Source organism: Nicotiana tabacum, chromosome 4 (genome assembly GCF_000715075.1).
Source record: "Nicotiana tabacum cultivar K326 chromosome 4, ASM71507v2, whole genome shotgun sequence".
NCBI classification, from domain to species: domain Eukaryota; kingdom Viridiplantae; phylum Streptophyta; class Magnoliopsida; order Solanales; family Solanaceae; genus Nicotiana; species Nicotiana tabacum.
The window spans coordinates 98,316,157-98,328,346 of record NC_134083.1 but is presented as its reverse complement, the minus strand read 5'-3'; the positions used below and the strand labels follow the sequence as shown (position 1 = coordinate 98,328,346).

At 38.0% G+C, this 12,190-nt stretch overlaps 1 protein-coding gene across 1 annotated transcript; it reads right to left on the bottom strand.

The window, feature by feature from the left end:
• Positions 1-1,548: 1,548 nt before the first annotated feature.
• Positions 1,549-2,091, bottom strand: LOC107809635 (ethylene-responsive transcription factor ERF021-like). Its single transcript, XM_016634296.2, has one exon. The coding sequence runs from the start codon at positions 2,089-2,091 to the stop codon at positions 1,549-1,551; it is 543 nt and encodes a 180-aa protein (XP_016489782.2).
• Between the last annotated feature and the right edge of the window lie 10,099 nt (positions 2,092-12,190).

Genomic DNA, 12,190 nt, shown 5'->3' with positions numbered 1-12,190 from the left:
CGAAGAAATTACATAGTGATACTTGCAAATTGTGAAACTACGGGTTAAGAAATTGGATGGGCCCTCTAGTTGGACCAAGAGAATGGCCCACAATTATCCAAATATCGGGCTTCCTCCACTTTCAAATGGCCCATTTGGCCCAATTACCACCCAGCCGATGGAACTTTTCGATCCACCTTGTGATCGATGGGACATTCTGGCTAGAGGTCCACCAATAAAATCTCTCGTGACCGAGAAACATACTGCTAGTATGTGAATTGAAAAAAAGAAGAAGCAATAAATACTGTTTGCCATACAAACTTAACTCAAATTCTAGATTCGTAAAATTCAACTTAAAGGGAACAAGAGTAACTATATGATATAGTAGGAAGTCATCAAACTATGGGTTTATACACTTGCGAACTAAGACGAGATAATCAAATTACAAAAATTACTTAAGACATCTTTACCTCTTCTGAGTGTCTCGCCCAAGGTTCAAGTGTGAGAACTATTCTCGTGCAACTTTCAATTTGATTCTCCGTGAAATTGACTATAATGTTTTTTTTTTTTTAAAAAAAAAAAAAAAATTAATAAAACTAAAACGTTTAACTTTTACTATTTGAGATATATGCACAATTTTTTTTCTCCCTTTAAGATCGAGACCACGAATTAACAAACATAATAAGTCGCTGCTCTTAATAATTCCAAGTTAATTTAATAAAGCTTGAGAGTACGAAGTGTTGGTATTAGTAGTTAGTACAGCCCGAAAGAGCCTAATTGGACTAAGCTCTTAAATACCTGCGACAAGAAAAAGAAAAATTGCAAATTAATGGAGAAAACAGAGTAAAACCAAAGGTTAGAATATTCTCCTTTATAGGGTTCTTAGATACTTGTCAATGTTGTAATAAAATATAGCAAATGAATCTTGGGTCCCTTGTCCGAGAATCTTGTTTTAGTGAATTCTTTTTATAAATAGAATGGTCCTGTAGTGGATAGTGAAATAAAATAAATAAATAAAAAGATAATCATACAAGAAATAGACATCACACAAATAATATCCAGTTAATATTTTATTAGGGCAAATCAACTATGTATTACAGTACATTAGAAGAAGCTTCCTTCACTCCGGTGGCGGAGCCACCTACACTCCTTCGCGGGAAAAATACATTGTATAGATAGGTAAAAAAATTATATGTATATATATATATATACTATGTATTGACTCCTCTTAATTTTCTGATATATTTACTTTTATATATTTTGACACCCCTTACCGAAAATTCTGGCTCTGCCACTGCTTCACTCACTACAATATTAGTGGAGCAACACAAAAAGAGATGTCAAAAAACCAAACCATTTTGATGCTCCGGGACAACCTTAAAGAACAAAGCCAATTAGGCATTTGTTCATCTCTATTGACACCAATCAATAAGAAAGTTAAATGGCACACCATGGAAATTAATTAGTACAAACATCACACTCTCAATGTTAGTTTAATATAATAGCACACGTTATATTAAAGATAAAACGCAATTCTTTTTTTTCTTTTCGAATCTGTAGTCAGTTCGTTCAGGAATCCCAAAGGCAATCATTCATTTCTTCATAATCACTCATTTCATAATCGTTGCAACTAATCATTGTCTCTTCTCCAACATATTCTCTAGTCACGTCACTCCACATTTTTGGTGAATCCATTGGGAAGTCATTAATAGCTTGAATTTGACTTGGAGATAGTCCTATGGTTACTGGTGCTAAATTATTAGTTGCACTTGAACTTGCCATCTCCTCAGAATTTCTCTTGACTTTTAGTGCAGCTTCTTGAGCTGCAAAACGTATATCGTCAGGGCTACAACTTGCTGGTTTAGGGAGAAAATCGACCAACTCTGGAAAATTTAGCTTTGCTGCATGCCCTCTAAGGTGCAATGCAGCTGAATCATACGCAGCGGCAGCCATCTCTGATGTGTCAAAACTCCCTAGCCATATTCTCGTTTTCTTCCCTGGCTCACGAATTTCGGACACCCATTTCCCCCATTTCCTTTTTCTAACACCTCTATAAGGTGATGTAACGCCACCCCTTCTACTAGGCTTGCTAGTATTGTTGTTGCCTTCCATCTAGCTAAATTAAATGTGTGTTAATAATGCTAATAGGTTTAGCTTGTTTTTAGTGTGATCAAGTTAAGTGTATATATAGGCATGTATTGGACTAATTAAAAGTCAGAACAAGCATCATTTCTAATGTGTTAGAGAACTATAAATTGGAGGGAGCTTCCATGCTGTTTCAGAGGGTTTGAAAAGAAATATTTGAATGTAGGACAAAGTAGATAAAAATTAGTGTTCGGATAGGGTGATTTTCTATTTTTGTTTATTTTATATTTTTATCGTGAAGTGTAACGCATCAAGCTAGCAGCAACCACTGGAGATTCAGCACGTTTGGACGTTCATGTGGTATAAATTAATGTATTCAACTGTCGGTTTCTAAAGTGCGAAATTTTTTGAGTCGTTTTTTGAGTCGTAGGTCTAAGAGATATTGTCGCAAACTTAGTAACAGAAGAAGACAATGGATGATGTTCTTGTTAGGTGATATTTCCTGTTATACGACGCGGTTTGTATTGAGGTGGCAAGTTTTCAGTCTAAAGTTTAAGAAATGTTAATTAAAATAAGGCACATCCCCCTTCACCAATAGCTTTAAAGATACAATGATTCAGAACTTTTAAAACTTTTTTTTTTTCTTTGCTATTTTTTTTGGGATTGCTCTCATACTTTATAAAGAAGTGAATTTGAGATTTCTAGAACATAAACGCACTATTAAAGTATTAAGAGGTAATAAATCCTTATTTTTTACGGTAAATAACTTAGTATTTAATCAAATACATAATTCAGACTTTTTGAAATATAAAAATTAACAGATAATATTAGATTAATTTTAGGGACAGAAAAAACCCATATGTTCACTTATCCATAATATGGACTATAAATCCTCCCTTAATCCTCTCCTTGAAGGAGGAAAGGAGCTCACCAGACCACCAAAGACCTCACCTGAAAATTAAAAAACTTTTTTGTTTTTTGTTTTTGTCACCAAGAGAACTTTAAGACTATTCTTTTCAAGTGTTGACTATTGAATAATGGACTCAAACATCTTTGGAGTTTGGTCACCTCAACCTTTTCAAAAATTCCTTTCGTATTTTTGAACATCTATGTAGGCATATAAATTATATTAAAACTACATTCATAAAATAATTTGGATTATATTTTAAATTCAAGATATGTTGGTCAAAATAAATATTATGGGCTAATATAATTGAATTATTTGTATAAGTTCAATATATATGGATTAAATAAATGAGTCTTAATCTATTGGGCTAGCCCATTTAATTAGGCTAAAGTGATGAGCACACATCATTAAGCCCAAGATGTCATCTTCCTAGAGGCCCAGTTTGGTGCCACGCGTCAAATGACGTGGCACGCCAAGTCAAACGGAAGAGCCAATAGGATTGTGCCACGTGTCAAAATGACTAGGCATGCCAAATCAAATTAAAGGGCCAATGAAACCGTGCCACGTGTGCAAGTGACATGTTCTGGCCAATCAAATGCGACCTTGTCACACTTCGATTTGATTGGTCGGAAAGAGTTTGTTCTTATCATAACTCTTTCATCCCACAACTATAAATAGGGATGTTCATAACCCAGAAAAGACACAAGAATAGTAACAAGAAGCAAGAGAGAGCTCGTGGATCAAACGCCACAAATTTCTCTACAAGTTTCAAGCTTCAAGCAATCAAGTTCAAGTTCAAGTTCAAGAAATCAAGTTCAAGTTCAAGAAATCAAGTTCAAACTCAAGAACGAAGAACAAATCAAGTTCAAGCTCAAGAATAAAGAACAAATCAAGATTCAAGGAGTACAAGTTCAAATCAAAGTTCGTGCTAGTTGAATCCAAGATCAACGTCCGTGGCAACAAATATAGATTTAAGATCAAGCTCAAAGGCCCTTGGATTTATTTACTATTGAAAAGAAGAATCAGAGGATTCATAGAGATTATACACTCATATTATTTGAAATCAAATACTACGATTGTTGCAATATTGTTTTGCTCTTGATTATATTTTCTCGACGCAAATTTATTGTCTACAAATTCTGGCACACCCAGTGGGACAATCTCTACTTCTCATCTCAACTTTTCAATCACCAAAGTTCAAGAACGTCGAAATGGCTTCAAAGAAAATCAACTCCAGATCAACATCCACCAAGGCTGCTAACTCCAGGTTCTATGCTGATGTGGAAGGCATCCTCGATGTTACCTTTGGAAGCTTTGGACCCGTTACGAGGAGCAAAGCAAGCTCTTTGGGACAACAAGCACTCCAAGTGTCGTTCGTATCAACCCCTATTTTTGGATCTTCATCCTCAAAAGGAGCAAGATCCTATACGAATGAATCCGAAGGAGGAAGCGATATTGCTAAAAAAATCAAGAAAACTCTAGCTCTGCTTGACCTCTACGGATCAAAGAACTCTATTGTGAAGGAAGATGATAATATTTCAAGTGATGAATCTTCCACACTTACACCGCATAGCGTGAGCCATTCGAGAATCAATTTGTGTGACAATCCATGCTACTACTCATCATCTACAACAACCATGCAAGCCATGGTGACAAACACTTCATATGTGGAAGAGCAGTTGGGAAAATTGAAGAAAGCAATCGCTAGCTTGACCAAATGCATGCAAAATCAAGATGCTAGAATTGACAAGCTAACAGACAGGGTGGGAATCTTGATAGAAGAAGAATCCACCCATGCACCTGAAAAACTCCTAGAAGTTCAAGAGATTGATCCTCCCCCACGACAAATTACATCCACTAAGGAAATTCCAGTCTTTTCGGAAGGGATGACTCCAATCAATCAACTAAAGGAGTTCATTGAAGGGACTATAAAAACAAATATGAAGTTGCTTCCAAGTCCTCCTTTACCTACACAAAGCCGTGCATTTCATGGATTGATATGTTGAAGATGCATTCTAGCTATCAACCTCTAAAATTTCAATAGTCTGATGGCAAAGTCAATCCAAAGCAACATGTGGCGCACTTCGTTGAGACATGCAATAATGGTGGGACTTATGGAGATTACCTCGTCAAGAAGTTTGTACGCTCAATAAAAGGAAATGCTTTTGATTGGTACACAGACTTTGAGGCTGGATCTGTTGATAGCTGGGATAAACTAGAGCAAGAATTCCTCAATCGCTTTTATATCAGGAGACATATTGTGAGTATGATAGAATGAAAGGGTGAACCAGTTATCGACTTTATCAATCGTTAGAGGAATGCAAGCCTCAACTACAAAGACATGCTTAGTGAAGCTTCGGGCATAGAGATGTGCATACAAGGCATGCATTGGGGACTCTACTACATCTTGCAAGGTATCAAGCCCAGCTCATTTGAAGAACTTGCGATTCGTGCCCATGATATGGAGTTAAGCATGGCCTCCGCTGGAAGCGAAAGGCTGCCTATCTATGAGCCTCACAAAGGGAACAACAAGCAAGAAGTCAGTAAATGGAGCAAGTTTGCACCCAAGTCTGAAAACAAAGAAGCTATGAATGTCAACACATCACATGTGAAGTTCACAACGAAGGTGAGCAAGAAGTAGAGTACGAAATCCACTTCTTTTCAAGATAAGCCAAAAAAGAAATGGAAGAAAAGGAGTACCCATTTCTGGATTCTGATGTGCCAACCATGAACTCCTCGAGTTAAATCTTATTGAGCTTTTGGAGATGAAGCGGCCAAATGAAGTTGGGAAAACAAATGACCCAAATTACTACAACTATCACCGACTTGTAAGCCACCCTCTAGAGAAGTGCTTTGTCTTCAAGGACAAAGTTATGGACTTGGCCCGTGAAAAGAAGATCGTGCTTGAAGATGAGAAGGAAAGTGCGAACCAAATCTCTATCACATTTGGCTCATTCAGTCTAGATAAGCTATGCAGTTTAAAGAAACCAAAGATGAAGAATTATTGGACAATAACAAAGTTGAAGTAGACCACCATGATGATGATGAAGGTTGGACGTTGGTGAATCGCCGTAGGCGCCACAAAAAGGAGCCCACAAAAAGAATCAATAGAACAACCAATAAGGAAAATGATGGTGAGAAGACCAAGGAGATGGAATCCAGTTAAGCATTTGAAAAAAGCAAAAGTGGAGGTGCACCATCATCAAAAGCCACGACATCCAGTGACCTTGGAGGAGTTCTTACCAAGTTGGTTCAATACGAAGATTTCCCATGAGGGTATTGATTCCTCTTGTTGACATGTTGACAAAGGGGAAGAAAAGAGTGATGACCTACTATCGGCACCATCTTCGGAAAAGCTCATCGAGTCTATTCCTCAAGAAGTTAATGCTTGTGAGGAAAACGTTACGTTCATAAATGACGATCTTCTACTAGGTAACACTCTTCATAACCGCCCTTTGTACCTAGTTAGCTACATGCTCAATGAAAGGATAAATCAAATTTTGGTTGATGGAGGATCCTCAGTGAACATCTTACCAATTCACACTGTGAAAGAACTTGATATTCCCATGAACGAACTCTCGTAAAGTCGTGTGATGATTAAAGGATTCAACCGAGGAGGGCAAAGAGCCATATGTGCGATCAGGTTGGGAATCACCATTGAAGATATGCAATCAAGTGCATGGCTGCATGTGATTGATGCAAAGACTTCATACAACGTCTTGATCGAAAGGCCTTGGATACATGAGAATAGAGTAGTTCCATCTACCTACCATCAATGTTTAAAATACTACGAGGGTGAAGTCGAGAAGAAGATAGTTGCTGATGATGAGCCATTCACCGATGCTGAGTCACACTTCGCCGATGCAAAGTTCTACTTGAAGAGCCACATTGTGAAGGAGCTAAAAGCTGATGATGTCATAAAGAGAAAGAATGATGAGCCCACAACTAAAAGAGCTGAGGTGACTGCAGGTAAAGCCAAAGCTGTTACTGAGGAGGTACAACCTAACTCGAATAAATGTTATAGAGGGAATATTGTGTCTTATGGCAAGAAAGTAACTCCTGCACTCCAATATGTCCCTAAAAGGAAGAAAGAAGAAGGTGAACCATCCAATCTCCAAACTAACATGCTAAAGGAGTTAACTCTTCCGGTAAAATGAATTGAGGCAGTAAAGTTGTCCTCAAAGCCACATGCAGGGTTTGCGGCCCAAAATCGTTTGCAAAATGTGCCACTCCCTACAAAGCGAACAGATGAAGGTTTTGATACTAACGCTTACACGCTATTTGCAAAAGCTGGATACAATCCCAATGAGCCGTCAAAGTTAGTAAAGCTCCCATCAGAAGCTGCGACGAGGCAACCACGTGAAGGTTTGGGATACAAGCAACTTTCACCAGTGCGCATCTCCATAAGAAGGACGAGCATAAATTATATCACCGTAGAAGATGAACCTGCCGCTTCTAACAAGCCTTCTGTCTTTGATCAACTTGGAAAATCAACTGTGAGGACTTCCGGGTTTGAGAAATTGGGTCCATTAAAGAAAGGGAATAAGTTCCAGAGAAATTATCAAAATACAAGAACACCTGCTTCGCCCAAAATTCAAAAAATCTCTAAGGATTTCCAAAGTTTGGTTCCTTCTAGAATGAGGCGACAAACAAAACTCATGGTTTCGTGTGATGAGGTACTAAAGGTGAAGCCATACATTATGGTCTACACTAAACAACGTGATGAAGACGAAGAAAGTGTGGGTTCTTCGTATCATGTCAATGCACAAGGCGAGCACAATGTTTCATCTCTATTGGAGGATGACGGGAAATTGGAGGATGTTTCACCATGTTATCACATATCCTTCAATGATGGGGACCATCAAGAAAATGAATATGCGAAAGATTCTCCCCCGGAACTTGAAGAAGGGGTAAAGACAACGATTGATGCCTTAAAAGAAGTTAACCTTGGCATAGATGAAGAACCAAGGCCCACATACCTAAGTGCTTTACTAGCAATCGATGAAGAAAACACTTATATCGAGTTACTCAAGGAGTTCAAGGATGTCTTTTCTTGGAGTTACAAAGAGATGCTTGGCTTGGATCGTAAAGTGGCAGTTCATCACTTTACAGTCAAGAATGGCTCTCGTCATGTTAAGAAAGCCCAAAGGCGCTTTAGGCTGGACTTGGTTTAAACTCATTGATGCTGGATTTATTACCAAAGTTAAATACCCAATATGAGTCTCAAGTATTGTCCCTGTAAAGAATAAGAATGGCCAAATTCGGATGTGTGTTGACTTCAGAGAACTCAACAATATGTGTCCCAAATATAAATTCCCTCTTCCTATTCCAGAAAAGATGATCGATGCTACTACTGGGTACGAGGCAATGTCATTTATGGACGGTTCATCGGGCTATAACCAAATTCGCATAGCGCCAAAAGATGAAGAACTTACTGCATTCCGTACCCCGAGGGTATTTATTGCTACAAGGTAATGCCTTTTGGCTTGAAAAACATTGGTTCTATTTACCAAGGGCTATGCAGAATATTTTTGATGATCTTATCCACAAGAATGTCGAATTCTATGTTGACGACTTGGTAGTAAAATTGATCAAGCCAAAGTGGATGCCATTTTGAAGAAGCCCGAGCCTCGCGATATTCATGAATTGAAAAGTCTACAAGGAAAGCTAGCATACCTTAGGAGATTCATCTCAAAACTATTAATCGAAAAGTTATGTTTGGAAAGAAAACTCCCTTTACTACTTGAGTAGGATAATGACACCAAATGAGCTGAATTATTAATCAACAAGTTATGTTTGGCACTAGTCTTATCAATCCAAAAGTTGAAGCGCTATTTTTAAGCTCATGTCATTTGTCTTATTTCTAGAGAAAATCTCATCAAGTTTGTGATATCAAAACCTGTCCTTAGTGATCGACTAGCAATGTGGTACCTCCAGTTTCAACAATTTGAAATTGTGTACATGCTATAAAAGGACAAGTGTTAGCAGACTTCTTAGCAGATCACCCTATACCTGATGATTGGGAGCTAATTGATGAACTACCTGATGAGGATGCAATGGTCATTGAAGTTCAACCTCCATGGAAGATGTACTTTGATGGTGCTACACATCGCGAAGGAGCTGGTGCTGGTATACTATTTGTCACCTCTCAAGGTGAAGTTCTGCCCTACTCTTTTACATTGACACAACTCTGCTCTAACAACGTTGCTGAGTATCAAGCATTACCAGCTTTTAGGTAGTTACGAGGTCAAGAAACCTAAACTACACCCATATAATGATTACGCTAAAACATTAATGGGGTGGCTCGGTGATGTGAATATACAACATGTGCCTAGGGAAGAAAATAAGAAGGCTGATGTTTTAGCTGCCCTAGCTTAATTGTTAACCTTGCCAGATCAAGCGCAAGTTACTATCTGCCGAAAATGGGTAGTACCAACGCCAAAAGACGGTGAAAGTGAAGAAAATGAACTCGAGCATCTTGTCGCTATTTATGAAATTGAGAAGGAATAATGGAGACAGACCATCATTGACTATTTAAGCTATGGGATACTTCCAGAAAATCCGAGGAGAAGGACTGAAATCCGTCGTCGTGCAGCTCGCTTCCTTTACTACAAAGATACTCTATAATGAAGGTTATCCAAGGGAGTACTCTTGCGATGCTTAGGGGAGGATGAAGCAGTCCAAGCTTTGCAAGAAGCACATTCTGGGGGTATATGGGTCACACCAGTCTGGACCAAAGCTCCACTTTCATATAAAAAGGATGGGATATTATTGGCCAACGATGGTAAAAGATTGCTTGGACTATGCTCGAAGATGCAAGGCTTGTCAATTCCATGCGGATTTTATTCATCAACCTCCTGAATTATTGCACCCGACTGTTGCATCATGGCCGTTTGACGCTTGGGGATTGGATATTGTTGGACAACTGCCAAAGTCCTCTGGGGGGCACCTATACATCTTGGCTGCAACTGACTACTTCTCAAAATGGGCTGAAGTTGTTGCTCTTAAGGAAGTAAAGAAGGAAAATATTGCAAGTTTCATCTGAGTAAACATTATATATCACTTTGGAATTCCTCGTTACATAATAACGGATAATGTCAAGTCGTTCGACAATAGGTTGATGAACAAGATTTGTGAACTCTTTGGCTTCAAGCAACATAACTCTTCTATGTACAATGCTACCGCCAATGGTCTAGCCGAGAAATTCAACAAGATTCTATGCAACTTGTTAAAGAAAGTCATCTCCAAATCCAAACGGGATTGGCATGGCCGTATGAAAGAGGCTCTGTGGGCATATAGGACAACTCACCGCACACCAACACAAGCGACTCCTTATGCACTCATTTATGGAGTCACATCCATTTTGCCACTCGAGTGTCAAATACCTTCATTACTATTAGCTATTCAAGAAGGGATCACTGATGAAGAAAATGCTCGACTTCGATTAGCAGAATTAAAGGCTCTTGATGTGAAGAGGTTGGAAGCTCAACAGAGTCTTGAATGTTATCAAGCTCGATTGTCTCGCGCCTTCAATAAAAGAGTTCGCCCGAGATCCTTTCAAGTAGGAGATCAAGTCCTTGCCGTATGAAGACCCATTATTACTTTCCATAAACCTGTAAGGAAGTTCACTTCAAAATGGGATGGGCCATATGTTGTACAAGAAGCTTACTCAAGTGAGGCTTACAAGCTGGTTGATGCAGATGGAACGAGAATCGGCCCTATCAATGGCAAGTTTTTGAAGAAGTATTATTCTTGAAGTTGCAACGCTCCTTGATGCACGAGCCTAAACTGCATGCTCTGGGACCGCATGAGTCCAATATATGTACAGCCCACCACTAAAAAAAATATTTAAAAAAAAGAGTATGATAGGCTGAAAATCTCGAAAGAGGCAGCCTAAGAAAAAGTAAAAAAAAAAAGTTCGCTAGGTTGCAAACCTCGAAAGAGGCGGCCTAGACAAAAGTTAGGACATAAAAAAATAAAAAAATCACTCATTTTGAAAAACGGTATGGCTTGCTCCTCTTCACCGAGCTACGTAGGCATCTTAGAGTTTCATTCTGAGTTCAGTCGCATAAGTTCAAAAGACACATAATCCCGCAATCGTTGTCTGAATGAAGTACGATGGAATGTAATGCATTCAATCAGCACTTGAAAATCGATCTTAGATACCATTCTTCTGTTAAACTTTAGATCTCATTTGATTTAAAGGGGGCAAGCCACTATGGTAAATTGGTGTCTTCAATAAAATGATTATAGTCTTTTAGGAGGCTACAAAGTATTAGCATTGAAGTCTGGGATTCGCTTCATTTTCATGTTCGCATAACTTTCAAGTTTGTTGGTCTTCATATCCGTTCACTGCCCTAAAAAGAAAAAAAAGGGAAGAGAAGAAAGACGTCAGTAGGGACCACAAGTATAAGAAGGAAGATTACCTGGCATGACATTTCAAATTCAGTAAGACTTGAACCCAAGATATTTGGTGAGAATGAAGCTCTTGAATTTCAATTTCTGGCAATTTAAAAAGTATTGCGATCTCGAGGTTTCCACACCAATAAACAAAAACTTTGGTGAAGTCGCGCTAATTTGGAACCGTCGGCATATCAGAAACCAAAGTCGATCTCGAACTATCATCCGAAACTATGCTTAAGCCATTAAATTTTACATTTTGGATATGTTTTAGATTTTGAAGTTTAGTTTCCATAAAATCAAAGGGTTTGTGATTTCGACATTCCTACATCAAGGTACACAAGTTTTGGTGAAGTCGCGCAAATCTGAAATCGTCATCGTGTCAACATTTATTATTGATTTCGAACTATTATCTAAAACTCTCCTTAAAGCAGTAAATTTTGCATTTTGGATATGTTATAGATTTATACGTTAAGTTTCCAAAAAATCAAACGGTTTATGATTTTGGCTTTTCTACACCAATATATGATTTTTCTTTGGTAAGACTGCACAGATCTGAAATTTTTAACGTGGTGAAATCTAAAGTTGGTTTCAAAATATTATCTAGGGCGATTCTGAAGATGTTTGATTCTAAGTTTTGGATATGTTTCAGATATTGAAGTCTAATTTTTGAGAAATTAAATGGTTCATTATTTGGACTCTCCAACGACAAGATATGAATCTTTTAAGCGCATAAAGCTGAAAATTATGTGACTAAGATAAAAGTGGGACAATGTAAAGAAAAAGAGAAAAAAATCTTATTTAAGATAAAATAAATAT

Excerpts from the sequence above, each read along its gene's own strand:
- LOC107809635 (XM_016634296.2), bottom strand. The coding sequence starts at position 2,091 with ATGGAAGGCAACAACAATACTAGCAAGCCTAGTAGAAGGGGTGGCGTT.